The following is a 19,813-nucleotide window of genomic DNA, read 5'->3' as shown; positions in this document are numbered from 1 at the left end:
AAAAAAAAAAAAGTACAATCTCAACTGTGTTTGTTCACTGGACTTTAATTCTAGTGACGGTACAGCACCCATCAGGTTTATACAGTAAGCTGAGAACAAACATCTTTTTTTTTTTTTTAAATCTCTTTTAAAAAAGTTACACACAAATCCATGGAAATAAAGCTTCCAGATTCAATGTCCTCAACCTTTGACGACCAGCAGGGTCCCACTAGTTGTACTTCTTCCTCTCCTGGCAGCGCTGGCCGGAGAACGGCGGACGGCAGCGACACTTGTTGGGAGAAACACACTTTCCTCCGTTCAGGCAGGGCAGTGAACACACCGCTGGAGCCCAGGCACAAAAACACAGAGTTACAGAGTTAATATTTAAAAACATAGTAATAAACCACCGCCACTTCTGGAGAAACGATAAAACTAAAAAGACTTCCTTTCGGTCAACCTCGTGCACAACTATTTGACAGAACTGGTGGTGGTGGGCGTGTCCTAACTCACCAGTGTGGCAGGCCCCGCCCAGCCATCCCTCCGGACAGCTGCAGATTCCCGGGGCCACACAGACCCCCCCATTCCTGCAGCCCTGAGGGCAAGTGGCTGCAGCGAGGGAACAGAGTGGAGAGAGATGATTAGCGTCATCTTAACTTCAACTGCTGTGAGCTTCTGGCTCCCAAGCTCGAGGTTGGGGCCTTGGGAGTCATGACTCCATGTGACGAAATCAAGTGATCTCAAATAAGCTCTCATCTCTGAGCTCCGCTTCCTCCTTACTGTCTGAAAATCATCCAACCAAGCAGATGCAGACCATCCGTCTGTCCCTGCGGAACAAGGTCGTGGTCCTCATGGGTAAAACAGCATGATGGGCAAAGCCATCCGTGGCCCCCTGGAGAACAACCCTGCCTTGGAGAAGCTTTTGCCCCACATTAAAGGAAACGTGGGCTTTGTCTTCGCCAATGAGGCTCTGGTTGAGATCAAGAGACGTGCTGCTGGAGAACAAGGTGCCTGCAGCTGCCCGTGTTGGTGCCATCACTCCTTGTGATGGGACTGTTCCTGCCCAGAGCAACTGGTCTGGGTCCTGAGGAGACCTCTTTCTTCAAGGCTCTGGGTATCACGACCAAGATCTCCACAGGAACCATTGAAATCTCAAGGGCTGTCGTTCTTATCAAGACTGGTCACAAGGTTGGTGCCAGCGAGGCCACGCTCCTCAACATCTTCTCCTGTGGTCTCCTCATGCAACAAGTGCATGACAGTGGCAGTGTTTACAGCCCTGAGTTGCTTGACATCACAGAGGCTTCACTCCCTGGAGGGTGTGAGGAACATTGTAGTGTGTGCCTGGAGATTGGCTACCCCACTCTGGCATCTGTCCCCGACTCATCATCAACGGCATCAACTAGAAGGTCCTGGCTGTCGCTGTGAAGAGGGATTAGTCCCTCCCTCTGGCAGGAAAGGTCAAAGCCTATCTGGCTGACCCATCTGTGTTTGCTGCTGTCGCAGCTCCTGCTGCAGCTGCTGAGACTGCTGCAGCAGCCCCAGCTGCCCAGGGGGAGGTCAAGGAAGAATGCGATGATGACATGGGCTTCAGTCTGTTTGACCAAACCACAGCAAAGGGATCAGGAATCACTCAAGATCTTGATTCAATAAAGATTAAAATTAAAAAAAAAAAAAAAATCATAAATCCTCACTGCCATACAGTCATGTTTAGCATACAGCCAGTAGCTTTTGTTTCATGCAACTTGAACTTGGTTGTTTGTGGATTTTTTTCATTCATTTCAATTTCATGTTACAAAAGGACATTTTCACAAAAATAAGATTGTTTTTTTCTTTAAACCAGGACCAAACAGCTCCCTGAAGAAAGAAAAATAATTGCAAAGCGATTGACTGCAAAGCGTTTACTCAATTATTCACGGGCTGTAAACAAAACGGCCTTTTGTTTCCTCTGAGATGATTTTACTGGAGGAATGCTGCTTCCTGTCGGGGGGGGGTGGGGGGGCAGCCGAGGCCTCAGTTGGACCTGGGAAAGCACTTAAGCTTTGTGGCTGTGAGCGGCGGCTCCTGCTGACGGATGGCCTAGGGCCCCCCCCCCACCCACGCCCCCCCTGACCGAGACTCCATTTGGGGACTTTGACCTGCGGTTAATGTGCCTATCGGAACGCAGCTAGCGAACGCACCCTCCTGGCACTTGGAGCCGCTCCAGCTGGACGGGCAGATGCACTTGGCCACGCCGTTGACGGCGAAGCATTCGCCGCCGTTCCAGCAGCCTCCGTCACACGTCACTGCCAGAGGAAACACACACACACACACACACACACACACACACACACACACACACACACACACACACACACACACACACACACACACACGAGTCAAAGAAACGAACAAACGGGTTGAGAATTATATTCTCAGCAAGAGGACACGCTGTCCAGAAGACAACCGAGCACCAGTTCACACCCCGGTGAGGGGTTCTTCTGCTCACCTTTGTGGCAGTACCTCCCGCCGAATCCAGGGGGACATCTGCACTTTCCAGGCCGCAGACACACCCCTCCGTTCTTGCACTTGGGATCGCAGTTGGCTGCATTCACACAAGGACATGCAGAATTTTCACATCACTGTTTTGGCTACATTAACAATAATAATAATAATAATAATAATAATAATAATAATAATAATAATAATAAATGTCTAACTGCATTGAGCTGATGCTTGAACACATGGAATCTGGTGTGGGAGACAATGAGTGAGACTGAATCTTCTCATCATTCCAGATGCTGTTTCTTTAGTGTGTGTATTCATCCCCCCCCCCCTCAATTCTTTTATATATATATTTTTTAAAAAAGTATTTGAAAAGAACACGGAGCAGAGTTGCACAAAACTTTTGCATGCGTCACAATCTACTGGAACTCAGATCGTATTTTGCACGCATTTCTTGACATTTTGAGCACATAAAAAAATAAAAAATAAAAAAAACCCTGGCATGCAAATGATGCGTCGAAGAAGCAGCGTAACGTCACCATACTGGCAGGTCTCTCCCTCGTAGCCCCTGGCACAGAGGCACGTGTCGTTGCGGATGCAGACGCCAGAGTGTTCGCACGGCGGCTCGCACTTGGCCGCGGGGTCAAACACGAAGCCGAGCGCGACCCCGCGAGGCGCGTCCGAGCCCGCCGAGCAGAGGGCCAGCAGGGCCGCGAGGGCGAGGGCGACGGCGACCGAGCCGCGAGCAGCAGGAGCCATGACAGCAGCGGCCTGGGTGGAAGCTGGAGAAGAGTGGACGGGAAGAGGTAAGGAGCCCCAGTGAACAGCGACACACACTCTGCTGCTGAACACCAGAGCAGTGCAAAGCAGTGCGGAGCAGACCCAGCCTCAGCCGGCCGGGGGAGGGTCTTCCACTGGGGGGCGGCCGGTGTGTGGAACTGAGTCATGTTCTTCTTCTTCTTCCTCTTTTTTTTTTTTTTTTTTTTTAAAAAAAAACACAAAAAAACCCCAAAACGTCTACTTTTGACATTATACACACGCTGTCCGTGACAGAAACGTCGCTATTTTGGGTTTAAACATATTTTTTTCTGGCAGTCCGGTGGCGACTTGTCGGTCAGTTAGTTGACACACAAGCTAGCTCGGTTATCAAGTTAGTGCCGATTGAATTGAAAGATGAGATGCAGATTCGTCGAATTGAGAAAAAAAAAAAAAATATGATTGTTGTCGTTGTTGTTATTTTAAGAAAACCATCGTGTCACAAACTGAACTTTTATAGAATGTCAGCAACAACAACAAAAAAAAAGGTTAGCCAAACGCAAAAACCATCTTGTTAGCCGTTAGCATGCTCAGCGCCGTAAGTTTTTGTTTTCTCCGGGTTTTGAATGAATTGAATTAAAATTCAATTTGTCTGTACCCTCACTGCAGGAGCATCGAGGCTACTGCGGTCAAGCCAAACACACAAACAAACAAACAAACAAACAAACAACCAACAGTTGGACAAAAGCGGTGGAGCCAGCCAGCAGGCACCCACCTGGGTGGTGCACTAACCAGGTACACATGGAAGAATGACCTGACAACTAAGACTTTTCCAAAAACACTCGTAGTGTCCTCATTGTGCTCAGTGATTACCGTCATATACTGTGCAAAAAGGACGACACCTGTCGGTCCCGAGTGACGTCACTTTAATGGCGCTCTCTGTGACTGGGAGAAAGACAACAACGCGGATCCCAAAGCTACTTGACGGGCGGCTCAAATTAGTGGCAACACAAAACAGTGCTTCATATTATCAAATGTTACAATTACTGCCGTAATACCTGGTGTACACAGAGTCAGAAAAAAAATTAGTGTTTTGCTGGCTCGACCGCTTTTTGTTGGTTTGTTGGTTGGTTTGACCGCAGTGGGAGGCTCGCTGTCTCACACTTTAAAAACTCCTGGACTAAACTGAGGAAATTCCACATATTTATTATACAGTCGGAGAGTCTACACAGAGTTGAAAAATGCAATAGCCACGTCTAACGCCGTGTGTACTTTGTGAAAGTAACTACAGACACTTTAAAGCTTCAACTTGTTTATTGATGATGAATGAATAATAATTAAAAAAAAATAAAAATAAAAAATCCACCTTGGAATATTGTTTTATACTTTATTAAGAATGTTGCCAAATTCCGTTTTAGGATTGGTCAACATTCACTTAAAATTAACTTCAGATCTCCTGCATGTCTTGTTTTTAAATGACTTGTCTCCTTCATAGGAAGAAGAAGAAGAAGAAGAAGAAGAAGAAGAAGGAGGGAAACCAGTTTGTTGTGGAGCCAAACAGGTCTGTTTTTGTTTTGTTTTTTTTACATTTTCGAAAGTGATACGTTCGATGAACTGCCAACACTGAACACATATGGAAAAGTAATTTCCTCCAATCCCAGTGGAGGAAGTGTGGGGTGAGGGGAGAATCTATAGAACAGCTGTTCAGTCAGACCTGGGTTCGTAGTTTAGAATTCTTTCACTTCTCAGCATCAGTTTTAAAAGAAGACAGATGCAAGCAGCATGTACAACTGACCTCAATTCCTTTTTAAAAAAAAGAAAAGAAAAGAAAAAGAAATTTAACCTCCACACAAATGGTTTTAGCAGCTGTAGTTTTGTCGAAAACATACAGGAAACATGAAGCCTCAGCTAAGACGAAGTGGAGCCAACAGTGAGAATTGTATCTCAAGGTGCCGTTTGATTCATATATATATATGTATATATATATATATATATATATATATATATATATATATATATATATATATATATATATATATATGTGTATATATATGTAAATCAAACGATGATTATTATTGCATGTATGAAATTTCTTTTTTTGTTTTTTTTAGTTGATGATGCTGGAATCTATTTTTGTTGATTGACAACAAATTTCCACAGGAATCAGTCATGAAAATAAGTGTTCACTTTGACCCCTTATGATTGTGATACTGGTGAAGCCCTCAAAATGCAGTGATGATAAAAGATTGAATTATAATTTCAAATGCAATATATGAAAGATAACTTCACCCCCCCCCCCCCCGCCCCCCCCCCCCACCCAAAGTCATTTTTAGGACGACCCACAGCGTTTTTGTGAACTCTGCTAAAATGGTCACTCTGCACCGCCTAGTGTTTACTTTCAAACATTACAGGCAAACTCAAAAAAGGGAACAAACTATGCTGGAGAGTGTCAGGAATTTATTTTCATCTTCATGCTCGAACAACACAAAACAACTGAGGCAGAATCCAGAACACAACGTTTCATTTACAGTTGTAACGGAAATGAAGGGGTAAACAAAACAAAACTAGCAGGAAAGACATATTAGTATGGAGAGCTTCTTATTCCTGTACAAAAATATGTTTTAATTGTAAGAACTTGTTGTTTAATTACATCAATTATTTGCCATGTCTGAAACAGTGCCATGTGTAATAACAAACAAACAAACAAACAACAACAAAACAATTATGGTAGGTCATAATCATCTAAGACCTAGAAGAGCAGCAGAGTACAAGACAGTTAAAACCAACTCAAGTATGACAGCATCGTCACAGAAAATCAATTCAAAAACAGAGGTCAAAGGTCATGTGAAACAGACGAAAGCATAAAGTTTCAGATCAGACCATTTAGTGGCCATTAGTTCTGCAAACATCCCTTTAAAAAAAAAAACGCACAAAGAGAGCGAGAGAATTTAGTCCTGTTAAAAAAAAAAAAAGAAAGAGAGAAAGAATAAAACATCAAAAAAAGAGAATCGGAGGCCGAACACAGTGGCCGTCACTGCATCCAAAGAATTCATTTCAACCCAGAGTGGCGTTGTTAAACAGTGGAGTGGGTGACATTCCGTTAACATCTACAGATTAAAAAAATCTGCTTAAAGTGCATCAAATATCCAGCTGCTGCCTGCAGATGTTTCTTTGTTAATAAGTAATCTTGGGAGTTCACACCGTTAAATATTGCTGTTAGTTTTGGCACGCGTGAGGAGCTTCCTCCTGAATGTCTCATCGTCACATTTCCCCTAAAATAGTGGAAAGAAAAAAAAAACCCCAGCCTAAGCTTTCAGAGTGACCGTCAAACTGCTGTGCTTTTTTTGCCTGTTGTTATCAAAAAGTAGCGACGCCATTTCAATCCTCAATTCAACGTTTAATTTAAAAAAAATTATATAATTCTGCTTTTGAGTGACCAAATAAATAAAATGGGAAACTTGTTTTTTTCTTTTTTGTTAAGCTGGCATTGGATTAGAAATGTAAACTTCCTCTATCGTACCACCGTAAGAAGTTTTTTAAACTGGTCAGGTGACCATGATGACGACAACAGTGTCGCCACCTATCCCCACCCCCACCCCCACCCCCGCCTAGACGTTCACGTGCTCATGCAGCGAGGTGGTGTTCCCGCCGCAGTCCACATATTGGTACATCTCCTGGGAGACCTGCTCCGAATGGCCGAAGTAGGAGGTGGTCACAGTAACCCTGGGGTGACAGTGAGTTTTAAGCTCGTTAGTGTTGCTTCAAATCCTGTAGCCGTTAAAAAAAAATATTATATAATATTTTCCTGCGAGTGAAAAGACATCAAATGCAGCGTTGTCGTATACGGAAGCGTACTGCATTCACTTGGCAAATAAAATAAAAAAAAAAAAAAAAAAAATCTCTGTTTTTCAGTCTAATTATTTCTGTTTTCCATGCTAATTTTTTCCCGCCCTAGCGTCATCTGCTGGTCAAGTGAGGCAACTGCCCTACTACTGCCCTATCAGTAAAATCTGATGTCTAAAAGAACAACACGATCCACCGTACCCGGCGCTGACCCGGTACCGTAGAGAGAAGAGGACGAGGCATGTGAGGGACGGTCGCATGTGTCACCGCCGTAGAGCACATCCGTGCTGTAGAGTCGCCCCTCTACGGTTTTCTCGAGGGATTTCGAAAAAAAAAAAAAAAAATACAGGGCAGGAAAAGAATTTGCGCAGAAAAAAAGATTGCACGAAAAAAACACAGAAAAGAGGGGGAAAAAATTACTCAGGAAAACAAAAAAAATAGCACGAAAAACAGAAATAATTACACTGAAAAACAGTTTTTTTTTTTCAATTTGCCAAGTGAACGCAATACGCTTCCGTAATCGTACACACACAATATATATATATATATATGTATATGTATATATATATATATATATATATGTATGTCAATTTTTTTTTTTTACACATTTTTGATTACACTTCCATACTCACTGCATCATCACCACGATGTTGTGTACTTTGATGGAGGGCAGGGTGCAGTAGTCACTGTGAGACACAATCAAGACATTAACGAGGTCTGGAGGACGGCAGCTGACACAATGTGAGGGGTGAACTTCAGGGCGGAGACTCACTACATGTAGCTCATGTCGTTGGCGATGACGGTGGGGACGGTGTAGTCGATCTGCAGGGAGGACACGGGGCAGGAAGATCAATCAAACTGTTATTCCACCGGCAGCGACCTCCCCCACCGGACCCAGGCCACTTGGCCGCGTTCCAACATTTCTTTCCAGCTCCATGTGAACCAGATATTTTAGGAATTGGCATTTTCCTCGCGTTTCAACCGCTTGATGTTTTGAAGTGACTCGGCTTGGGCGTGACTGGAGTCACATGACTCCACTTTGCACTGTACCACTGATGTTGTCCAAGTGTTTTCGGCTCGACTTCAGGCTTCTGATTGGTCAACGCGTCTTTACAACATCAGCCTTGTGCCTTTTTCAATGCACGACGCAAAGATTTTAGGATTGGGTCCGTCTGGATTCTTGCAGAAACTGCTCAACAGTTGTTCTTTTCTTTTCAGTTATTATTATCATCATCATTATTATTATTATTATTATTATCATTACACCCACCTGCTGCTCGTCCAGCGGAACGATTACCGAGCTGTTGCTCAGCTTGGCTTTGCCGATCACCGTCTTGGAGAACTGGACTTGGGCCGTGATATTAGTGACAGATATGGCATAATAGTTGTTGTTGGTGATGTTCAGTGTGCTCTGGGTGGGAGGAGACAGAGGTCCGACATTAGTTACCCGAACCTTTCGCTTCAGTTTCCGGACTCTAGAACCTGATTGACCGACCACACGCTTCATCTCGTCCTCCACGACAACATTAGCTCTCGGCCGCCAGCTGCGTTTATGAGCCGCCGCTGCCCGCAGACTCGTCTCACCGTGACGTTGAGATAGACAATCTGCTGTTGCGAGTCGTAGGACACGTAGGCCGACTTCACCCCGACGTAGGAGACGTCGATGGAGCGAGGAAAGAGGAAGAAGACGGCCAGGCCCGACAGCAGCAGGCAGAGAGCCACCGAGATGCTTACGTAGAGCTTCCTGGGGTGTGAGAGGAGAGGGGGGGGGGAGGGGAAGTGAGACCCTTGGAAACGGCTGATGCACGCGTCCGTCGGCTTTCTCACGCGGACGGAAAGCCCTCAATCGAGCAGAGGGGAGGCGGACTCACGTCCTGCTGGGCCGCAGCCGCTGGTCGCTGTACGGGATCAGAGCCACCAGCTGGTTCTCCTGTCCTGTCGGGAGAGCGAGAGGCAAAATCAGGCGTGGGAACTTTGTAGGGTTTCCACTGTTTTAGGGTAGAATTCCCACTCGATGTCTCGCTTGGGCAGACGTGAGTTCAAACAAAAGGGAAGAGAAGAGAAAAAAAAAAGAGCCAACAGAGGACAAACTGAGCCATCGTTCTTTTTGTGAACACATTCACTCGTGGATGTGAGTCAGGAGTCGAATCCACTCGCACAAGGAGTCGCATGAAGCGAACGCAGCCCCTCCGGCCCCCGAACGTGTCTCCTCTCTCACTGTTGCATGGCCTGTTTGACAGCTTTTCTCACACTTCAAAGTAGTTTGGTCTTGCCGGTTGGCTCTTAAGGCATCTGTCACTGTCAATTAGTGCATCTGTCGTGACGTCGTCCAGGTGCTCAGTCAAGTTCCATGCTTGACTGACGGCGGTGGCCAATAAGAGGCGCTTGTCTTTCTCAATGCTTTTGTTTTTTTGTTTTTTTTTTAAAGAAATGAAAGTATAGAGCAGCAAAACAGTGAACTCAATTTCGGTTTCCAATCTTTTTTTACGACGGCGGTCCATCTGCTCACCTCGTGGGATCCTGCCGGTGCCCTGACAGGTGGGACACGTGACGCTGTCCCGGCCCGTGAACTCCACATAGGGGAACTGAGACACGTCGCCGTTCTTCACGTCGCCCTCCTCCGTCTGCCTGTCGGCCGTCAGCGCGTCCTGGCTGTCGTCTTTGTGCTTGGCCAAGAGTGACTGGGACTTGCCCATGGCTGCGGCTGTCTGCGGCGGAGACAGACAGAGAGAGAGACAGGGGGGTGGGGGGTAGGGGGTGGTGGTGTGGGGGGAGAGAGGTCTGAGCGGAGGGGAACTTGGTTAGCGAGCGAGTGCGCGCGGCTGCAACAGGATGCGTCGACTAACCGCACCGCAGTTGACACGAGCAGCGTGCCGTCACCTCAAGCATGACGTCGCACCCTGGGCGATCTGGTCTGAACACGACGAGAACATCTCGTTAAAAACTCCAGGAGGGGGGAAAAAAAAAGCCCTGAGCTGTGAGCTTCTCTCACGCAACTCTTTTGCGACGTGTGGCCGCCAGTTGGCCCTACGGCTGTGTGTAGCCGTAGGGCCGGGACTCTGCGACTCTGCGACGGGATCGTCCAAGACACGTCTGGACACGTAAACTGCTCAGCTCAATCAATCAATCAATCAATCAATCAATCAGTTACAAAAAGAACAACAACATAAGACTTTCCAGTTGGCCTGAGACCTCAGACGGACCGTTGACTCTGGAGGACTGGACAGCTTCTGCTTTGACCAGCAGCTGAAGCAGATAGAGTACAGTCACTGTCAACGGGCAATGCTTCACGCAACAATAATTGTATTTTCTTCTTCTTGTTGTTGTTGTTATGATGCGAGGACAACGTTGACGTGCATGTAGTTTTTTTATTTATTATTTTTTTTAAATGTTCGTGACGACACTCCCCCACAGTTGGGTTGGCACTAGGTGTTACGGGGATTCTTGCCTTTGACTTCACACCACGGAATGTTGGGAATGTAACACAACCCATTGTGCAGTGCGAGCAGCACGGAGAGAAGCGAATGGAGGGACACGTTCGGCGCGTGTATGTGTTGACTCAAGCTAGCGCTGGAAACCGGCTCGATCCCGATCCCGATCCTGATCCTGATCCTGATCCTGTTCCTGCTGGCCGCTCGCGGACTCTCGGCACGCCCTCAGGTACGGCTTCCTTCCTAAGCTCGGACAGGAGTGCTCGGTGCTGCCGTCCTGGGCCCTAGCGGCCGCCACCGCCGGAGCCCGAGCCCGAGCCTCGGCCTTGGAACACGCCGTCCCCGTTGGGAGACCCGCGGCAAAAACGGCTTCCGTCATCCCGACCGGACCGCCACAGCCGGCGGCGAGTTCGCGGCTGGGTGCAGTCGCATGCCGCAGCCCGTTAAACGAAAAAAACAAAACAAAAAAAAACCCGTTGTGTAAATGTCGACATTAACTGGCGCGTGTAGCAACGACATAGCGGCCGTGCGTGTGCAACGACACGAAGGCGTTCTCTCACTGTTGTTGTTTTTTGTTATTTATTTATTTTTTTTTTAAATATTATTATGTTGTTGTTGTCTTTACTCTTTAGCAAAATCCTACCTGTGTGTTTGCTTTTCTTTTCTCTTCCTTTTATTGCGGCCCGTATTCCACTCGCGTTGATGCCCGTCGCCGCTTGTCGTCGTTGTTGTGTTTTCGTCAGAAGCAGTGGAGGCTGAGAGCACAGCCGACGGGAACGCCCCCTTGTGCGCCTCTCATTGGACAGCATCCTTTCTGTGGGCGGTGCCGCTGGATTTGGAGACCCAACCACACATAGGCGGTGACCCATTTTTGTTATGCCTCTGCGTGGACCGTTGCGATAAGGGACTCAGCGCGACTGATAACGCGTTGTGAAATGCACACAGGCATATTTATGGGCAGCAGACGCTGCTGGTCACGCGGGAGAGAAGGATCCGAGTTTGGGATGAACAGAGAGAATCGCCGAGGCAGCGTGTCACATGTGTTTAGCTGTAGCGATCTTGTTGGACTCCAGCTTCGGGTCTAAATGATACTAGCAATCTTTTAATTCGAGTGACGTGAACATTTATGTTTCAATATATTTCCGAGCGGTACCCCCTTGCAAAAATACAAAAGAAAATGAAGATTTTATTTATTTATTTATTTTTAAACATACAGGTACTACCCGAAAAATTAGAATATCAAGTAAAAGTTGTTTTATTTTGGCAATTTAACATAAACGATGATTTTTATTGACATCTCAAGCAGTTCCTTGTTGTAACTTTGCTGATTAAGATTTTCATAAGGATTTGACTTTATGTAATATTCTAATTTTCTGAATTTTTGAATTTGAGGTTGTTGTTTTTTTTTTTTAAGCTGCAAGACCTGATCAGCAAAATCCAAAGAAAAAACAAATAAAATACTTTAAAAACTTGAAATATATTGATTAGCATATTATTGCTTTATGTAATATGTCACAGTCACCTTTTAAGTTGAATTGCAGGAATACAACAACCTTTTCAGGGTATTCTAATCTTCTGGGTAGTACTGTATTGTTTAATCTTTGTGCGTGCGCTCTCTCTCTCTCTCTCTCTCTCTCTCTCTCTCTCTCTCACACACACTGTAGTGATAAACCCTAGGTTTCCTCCTGTGATTCAGCCACACGATGGCAGTGTGGGGCCACGTGTGAATCCCTCGAGCAGCCACACTGCTGCCTGCCTGGTCCAGGCTCCTTTAACATCAACGTGGCACTGACGGGCCATCAACAAACAACATCCACATTACCACCAGCTGGTTTCATCTCATCCACCCCATCTCCCGAGTCCAGAGGAATTTCTGCGTCTTAAAAACAACAAGAAGCAAACAAACGGGACATTGGACCGCAGAGAAACGTGACTCCCTGGAAAGTGACCCGGTTTCACGTGACGTTTGCCAGACTTGAGTGTGTGTGTGTGTGTTCAGAGAGCAGGTGGACAGTTTGGGACGTCATGGTCTGAACCCTGTTATCCCGTTAACGCTGCACCGCGCGCGATGCCTTTTCACGGGCAGCGCTGCGGGAGGAAACCATCTGCCAGCCATGTTAAAACACGCTAAAAATAAATGGCAGATTCTGTTTGACACAGGTTGGCTTTAACGCACGACCTACTTGGCTCGCTGACGGTGAGGCTGACGTCGCATCAGGCCAGGAAACATCCCCCCCCCCCCCCCTTTTAAACACGGATCTTCTGCCGCTACTCGGTAGAAAAGCAGTTGGCTTGACGCTAATCGGCAAGACAGTGTTTGAGGCTGTGTGAGATATTTACACTGTAAATGCCCACCAACTGCTCTGTGGCTGGATTCAGTTGTCTCACAGGAAGCACTGCTCCCATACCCCCAGTCTGTTTTCTTGAAATTGGAAGCAGTGAATCCGACAAAGGTGTCCCTTTAAGAAAAAAAACCCCCGACGACGACGACAACAAAAACCTCCATAACGCCAACGAAGCAGGAGTTTTGGGATCAAAGCACTTCCTCCCGTTTAATGAACTGGGTTTGATGTCACCGGCAGCGGTGAGCCAGTAGGTGGCGATGGCTCTGGGAGGAAAGCAGCCACTGTTCAAATCTCCCCAAAACAGAAATTGTGCCATCGTCTCCCTCGACATCCCCCCCGTCCGCTCCCACTCCGACTGGACTGAATCACTTCAATCACCGTGAAGCGTATTTAAAACACACGCACACGCGCACACACACACACACACACACACACACACACACACACACACACACACACACACCTGAGCCATAATGCAGCGTCAGGAAGCAGGGTAAAAATGTGGCAGCAGGGCCCGGTCCACCTGCTTCGTTCCGATAAGAGGCCATGAGAACGCTCACCCACTTCAGGCTTCACTACTTCAAATGCCTGAAGGAGGACTTCAGAGGAGGAGGTGTGTGTGTGTGTGTGTGTGTGTGTGTGTGTGTGTGTGTGTGTGTGTGTGTGTGTGTGTGTGTGTGTGTGTTGAACTCCACGTCGCCGAGGTGAAGTGGAGGATCTTCACACCTTCCTCCTGGTGTCAACTAGTTCACAGCTGCATCACTACTGAGGTAATTCATCGCTATCCAGAATTAGCCACCAGCAGATCTGCTTCTGTTCCGTCATGATGCCGGGTTTGTACCATTTTGTGCATCAGAAGCGTGATCAGAGTCACACTTTACACGCAGGGAAGAGATCTGCGATTCACACACATTTGTGAATATAAGAACCTCCTCTGTTGAGCTGTGCTGGAACATTTAAGAGGAGCACATTTCTACATTTTGTCGAAGTAGCCATCCTAGATTAAAACAAATGAAATTCAATGATCCGTCGTCGATGGTTCAAATGGAGTTCACCTGTACCTGGTAGCTGTAGTTCATGACTCCTGCATTCTGAAAATTGGATTTGAGGGCCAAATGTCCTCTCCCTTCTCTGAGCAGATGAAGTTATTAAAATGTAGAGAAGAAACTCCACATGCCTCCTCAGTGCAGTCTGTGTGAGCAGATGTACTTTCATGTCGCAGGACACATGTTAATAATAATTAAAAAAGAAAAGAAAAGAAAGCCCCGCTACAAAGGTTCACAGCACGATTTTGATCCTGTCCAATTCTGTTGGGCAACGCGCTGCTTCACCTCCAGGAAGTTCTGCAAATGTTGTGTTGTCCTCATCTAGTAATCTGTTTCCTGACGAAAAACTGTAAAAAACAAACAAACAAACAAACAAACAAACCCTCAACTCAAGTCAAATTTTGAGCAGCATGTGTGTGAGAAAGTCATAGTGTGTTTGATTTAATGAGAAACTGTAAAGGTGCAGTGGGATCAGTTCAATAACTTCCTTACAGCACAGTTACTCAGTACAGGCTTGTCCTCTGGGGGCGGCCAACACTAACAGAGCCTACAAGATGAAGGCTGCACCATGTAGAAGGCTGCACCGTGAAAAGGCAGCAGCTTGAAGGCTGCACCAACAGGAAGGCTGCACCATGAAGGCAGCACCATGAAGAAGGCTGCACCATGAAGGCAGCAGTTTGAAGGCAGCATCATGAAGGCAGCACCATGAAGAAGGCTGCACCATGAAGACAACACCATGAAGAAGGCTGCACCGTGGAAAGGCAGCAGCTTGAAGGCTGCACCAACAGGAAGGCTGCACCATGAAGGCAACACCATGAAGAAGGCTGCACCATGAAGGCAACACCATGAAGAAGGCTGCACCATGAAGGCAGCAGTTTGAAGGCAGCATCATGAAGGTAGTACCATGAAGAAGGCTGCACCATGAAGGCAGCACCATGAAGAAGGCTGCACCATGAAGGCAGCACCAGGGGGAAGGCTGCACCATGAAGAACGCTGCACTATGAAGGCAGCACCGTGGAAGAGAAGCATGTGGAACTGCATTCGACAGGGATTTATGGTTGGCCTGGCAGAGGGATTTAGGACTCCAGCAGATATTTAACGCAGCAGGGTGAAGCAGCGAGCGTTGAGAAAAGGATGAAGAGCGTGACACCATTTTGAGGGGCTAAATATGTAGAACAAATTCAATCCCCCTTAATTTGCAAATGAGTAACATTTGCCGTCTGGAATTAGGAGACATTGGGATTTTTATTTATTTATTTATTTTGAAAGACGAAGAAGAAGAAGCAGGTCCACTTTGTTTCACGGTGACGTCAGTCAGGCAGTGGTGTGTGAAACGATGCAGCGCTTACTGCCACCTGTTGGTAGTGAAATGAACAGACACATCATTACCCATACCCATTATGCATAAACATTTCAAAGCATTTCCATGGATTGTGAGCGTGACCACAGTAGTAAGCAACCGCCCATCGAGTGCTGAGATCATCGGGCTGTTGCTCAAACCTGATCCAACTGGATCGGACTCGCAGAACACGGAGTGCCGACGTGCTATTACCCATTCAGTCTCTGGTGTTTGGACCCATGTGAGAATTATAATACAAAAAAATATATAGCTGAAACAGCTGTTTCATGCACTTTTATCATATTTTTATTTATCACTTTTATTATGGCTGCGTGCCCTCGTGTCTGTTGGCTGGGCAGTATGAATGAACGCGACCTCGCGGCTGTAAGCAGCTCCTCCATGACACCGTCATCCCGTCAATGGACCACCATTACCCCTGTTTGTTTGTGTGTTTGTTTGTCAATCAGGGGCCCTGTGCAAATCAACATGAATCTTGTACACATGAGCAAAGGCCATCACGTCCATCGTACTCGCAGCTCAACCAGTGACTTAACTGTAGGTCCTGCAAGACCACCAGTCAGGCTTCGTTAGTCGGCTTTTAGCTTTGGTCCCAAGTCTTCTCGTACGGTTGCGTCAGAATTTTAAGAATTACAGGCCCGGTCAGAGGCCGGGTGGCGATCGGAGGAGGCGACTGGCAAGTGGTTTCAGGCCAACTTGTGGCCCTTTTGGTGGCCAACAGTTTGAAGGGTCACGTGTGGCCGAAGCAAAATCCCAATGTGCGTTGTCATTCAGCGCCTGAGTGGCATAAAGAGGAGAAAGCCCAACGGCTGTAGCCAGTGACTTGATGGAGTCCTTGAACCCAGCATCGTTTAAAGCAGCTCTAGGTAACTTTGCCACCATAAAATTCTGATTCCAACCTCAGTAAAGCGGTGGATAACCGATTAATAGGATCAATGGTGCCGTCTGGGCAGCGAGGCGGGGGGGGGTTGTGCTGTAACTGCACTGCGTAACTTTCAGCCGGACGAACCACTTGATGGCAACGCCACACGTTTTTATTTAGAGGCGGTCCTACATCCTACTGTTACAAATACATAAGATTGTAAAATGACGGAATGGAAGCCAATAGGTCACCTCGATGAAAGACAAAGTCATAAAATCTTTGATCGTTTGCTACGACGTTATTGTCGTAGCAAACTCGTAGCAAGCTAAAGCTAGCTAGAGCTGCGAGTGTGCGAGCAGGTTTGGCCGTGAACATTCATCAGTAAATTGATCTGATTATTGAATCTACTCGGATGACTGTGGTGAAAGTTTTTCAACTTGGACACGAAGGAACGGCTTCAGTTTGAAAAGAAGAGTCGAGCGTTCGAGTTCCAAGTGTGTCAGCAGCACGGCAGCGATCCAACCGCCCTGCGGGGGTACAGCAGCCAAAATGTTGCTGTTTATTATCTGAGCCAGTTGTTGTTACACTATTGATGCTGCGGGTGTCGCTGTATTCCGGTAGTGCTTGTGGTTCGGGGTTATAAATGTAGCCGTGTCAGCCTTGTTGTCAGGTGTTTGACCCGGAAGAGCAAACGGTTCTTGACCGCTCTGGCGCGAAATGTTGGTTTTGCTTTGCTCGGGATTTAAGTGGACACACTGGAGTAAATGTCGAAAGCCCCCTTTTTTTCATCGCAAGAGAGGTGTGACGATCGTTTTTTTTTTTCCCCCTGAGCATTAACATAGCAACACTAGCGGGCTCGTCAGTTAGCCAGGTGACTTAGGGTCAAGCATGGCAGAAGCAAGGCACCAGGCTTTGCTCTTACAGCAGGGGGAGATGGGCGAGAAGAGCAACGATACACACACACACACACACACACACACACACACACACAGGAGTTCTCTGTGCAAACACACGCACACACAGATGCATAAAGCATGTTAGAAAAAAGACTGACTGTGCTGTCGCCCCGGACGGAAAAGTATATCTCTCAATAAAACACCCCTCCCACACACACACACACACACACACACACACACACACACACACACACACACACACACACACACACACTCGAGCACGTTCCTGCCTGTCAAATCATATTACCATCAGGTCAGGCTTCTTTATTCTTTTTTTAAACTGGTTGCTATGGCAGCAGCGGCAGGATAAAAAAAAAAAAGTCTGTCTGTCTGCAGGTCGTTGCTGTAACAATGTGGCCGCTGCCGCCACAGCCGCAGCCATCGCACTCTGACTGGTGCAACTATTAAACATTTCTTGCCTCCGCTGCGCCGCTTTGATATGTGAGACGACGAGGAAGAAGCGGCGGCGTGGATCGGCGGTGTTGACGCCGCGCCTCCCGCTGAGCCTCAGAGGAAAAAAAAAAACCCCAGTGAAGGCTCTTTAGCGAAAAGACGTTTTCATCTTTTAACCGAAACTGAAGCTGTGAGTCGTGTCAGAATGTGGAAGAAAACTTTTTTTTTTTTTTTTTTTTTGTGCCCCTAAAATAAGCACTTTATCAGTGTGTTCAGTCTGATTCCACGAAGGATGCAAGCGGGACGCTTTCTAGCTTTGCTTTCAATGTGAAGGAAATGTGACGTTTGTGATGTCATAAAGGGCTTGATACATGCCTCTTTTTAATGACCAAACCCTAGCCAGGTTTTGACTCCGCCCTAAGGCCGCCTTGGATTTTTTTCTACCTTGAAGGCCCAGCCTAGCATCAGTTTTAGCAGGAGGCCTTAAACAGAGGGCTAATGAGGTTGCTTCCTGCAGCTTCTCAGTCGGGTTTCGGGTTCAAATGACTGCATCTCTCTCAAAGTACCAACTGTTTTGTTTTCACGTTGTAGTTGTGTAGAGTTTTCATGCTTTCATCATCTCATCTGTTTCTCATCTCTCGTGAAAAAAAAAAAAAAACACACCAATTTTTTTTTTTTTTTTTTACTCCCTGCAGAAACTCAGTCGGCGTCATTCAGTCTGTTTTTCTCATTTTGTCTTGTCAGCTGGAAAAAAAAACAAACAAAAAACCACGCAATCACTCTCCCGGCAGAGTCGACATCGGGGCCGCGTTGGGGTCCAATTACAACAAAACAGACAAGTTGCAGCCGGAACCCCAGAACCAGAATGGGTGAGTTTGATCCGCTTCCTCCCGTAACATTGATTTGCGGTCAGTCACCGGGACTCGTGCGTCGCAGCTTGAAAGGGCGAGTTGTTTACGGACAGAAGTGAGGATCCTTGTAATCAAGCGGCGTAAACACAGAGCGCCTCCTGTGGGCGGGACGTAAACACGGCCGCCCAGGGCCGAGGTGGAAGGAGTCGACCTCTCCGTCCCTCCCTCGGTCCCCAATGCTTCCTGCCACAGTTTGGTGTGGACGCTGATGGCACGCGGAGGGAGGCCGACCTCCCGCTGACCTCATTCCACTTCGGCTGCCTGCTTCGGCGACACTGACCCATATTTATTGAAACAGTTCGAAGATGAGTTTTGGGGGGAAATGGGTTTGTCCGTTTCTGGGATTGAATTGCATCAATAAATGCCCTGGGAAGCCTGCGATGGGGTTGTTTTGGGTTTTTTTTTGTTTTTTTTTGTTAAACAGAGAGAGGGTATGAAAATGGTCACGCGTGTCAATATAGGAGCTCAACTTTACTAATGTTTGCATGTGCTTGTAGTCACCGCAACGCACTCACACAGCAGCAGCCAGTCGGCGTGGGCACGTTGCCACGGCGACGTCTCTGTGAATCATTTCCACGCTAGCCGACGTCAAAGGACAGAAACCGTGTTGCACAAGCTTGGTTTCATTTATGCATCAAAACAGCAGCACCGTCATGACTGCGCTGCCTGACTGAGGCTTTAGGACGCTTGGTTTACTGCATTACACGATTACGACATTCATTAAATCAACGCTTGACGACGTCAACGTCCAGCGACGGTCAGATTTGGGCTGGCTTGCTAGTTAGCGAGTTAGCTTTCATGTCTAGTGGTTGCCCGACCCAACAACGGTCAATCTACCGCAATAAAAATTGCGGCCGTGATAAACATCAAATAAAAACTCAATATAAAATACATTTTGTTGGTGCGTGGTGCATTTTGTCACACTAGCCTGCATCGTGACAGCGTCGGCTCCGGGTCCAAAGACCGCCGTTAATCTGGCGGCAGCGAAACGCCACTCAACACCGGTGTGATGTGACTGGACGCTGTCCCTCCGCGGCGTCGCGCTAATTGACTTTAGTCGCTGACCACTTGAGGAGGTCAGCTGGGAGGGGTCAGCGGAATGCACTAAACCCTCGGCCTTGGATATGCCTGCCACCTCCGTGCTCGCTGCCCTACCCCCCCCCCCGCCCTCTCTCTTATGCCCTAGTTTTGTTTTTCTTATGCTCGGACGCCCGGTTAATTCTCACTGCCTGTGGTGCCCAAAAATTAAAACTTATGAATTTAAAACTAATAAATAAATGAATAAATAATCCACTCATAAAATTATTTATACCCCCCCCCACCCCCCCCCATGACTTAATTATTTAGATTCTTTTCTCCACAGGGCTTTTTATTGCTATAAATATAAATATCTCCTTGACTTTCCCTCTGTGCTGGATGTTCTGTAATATCCTCCATCCAAAATTTGCACATATCT

At 47.0% G+C, this 19,813-nt stretch overlaps 2 protein-coding genes and 1 pseudogene across 3 annotated transcripts in view; 1 reads left to right on the top strand and 2 right to left on the bottom strand.

The window, feature by feature from the left end:
- Positions 1–25: 25 nt before the first annotated feature.
- Positions 26–3,246, bottom strand: seraf (Schwann cell-specific EGF-like repeat autocrine factor). The gene is made up of 5 exons (XM_076045758.1): positions 2,997–3,246; positions 2,462–2,557; positions 2,154–2,258; positions 490–585; positions 26–321 (listed from the first exon to the last, which is right to left on the bottom strand). The coding sequence occupies exons 1-5, from the start codon at positions 3,214–3,216 to the stop codon at positions 209–211; spliced, it is 630 nt and encodes a 209-aa protein (XP_075901873.1). The 5' UTR covers positions 3,217–3,246; the 3' UTR covers positions 26–208.
- Positions 698–1,742, top strand: LOC142901295 (large ribosomal subunit protein uL10 pseudogene; annotated as a pseudogene).
- A 2,409-nt stretch (positions 3,247–5,655) lies between the features above and the next one.
- The window catches only part of tmem106ba (transmembrane protein 106Ba), a 28,527-nt gene continuing 14,369 nt past the window's right edge, over positions 5,656–19,813 (bottom strand). The window contains exons 1-8 of one of the 2 annotated variants that reach the window (XM_076045756.1): positions 11,131–11,242; positions 9,566–9,764; positions 8,928–8,991; positions 8,641–8,800; positions 8,327–8,467; positions 7,829–7,878; positions 7,689–7,742; positions 5,656–6,936 (exon numbers count right to left, since the gene is read on the bottom strand). In XM_076045756.1, the coding sequence (XP_075901871.1) occupies positions 6,822–6,936; positions 7,689–7,742; positions 7,829–7,878; positions 8,327–8,467; positions 8,641–8,800; positions 8,928–8,991; positions 9,566–9,752 (771 nt within the window). In that variant the 5' untranslated portion in view covers positions 9,753–9,764; positions 11,131–11,242 and the 3' untranslated portion in view covers positions 5,656–6,821. Of the gene's footprint in view, positions 6,937–7,688; positions 7,743–7,828; positions 7,879–8,326; positions 8,468–8,640; positions 8,801–8,927; positions 8,992–9,565; positions 9,765–11,130; positions 11,243–19,813 lie in introns of those variants that run through there. The other variant, XM_076045757.1, reaches the window with a different exon arrangement.

This window comes from Nelusetta ayraudi, unplaced genomic scaffold (genome assembly GCF_046127955.1).
Source record: "Nelusetta ayraudi isolate G7.1 ecotype Tasmania unplaced genomic scaffold, CSIRO-AGI_Nayr_v1 ptg000087l, whole genome shotgun sequence".
Classification (NCBI taxonomy): Eukaryota; Metazoa; Chordata; class Actinopteri; order Tetraodontiformes; family Monacanthidae; genus Nelusetta; species Nelusetta ayraudi.
The sequence above is the reverse complement of the archived record's forward strand: the minus strand, read 5'-3'. Positions and strand labels throughout refer to the sequence as shown.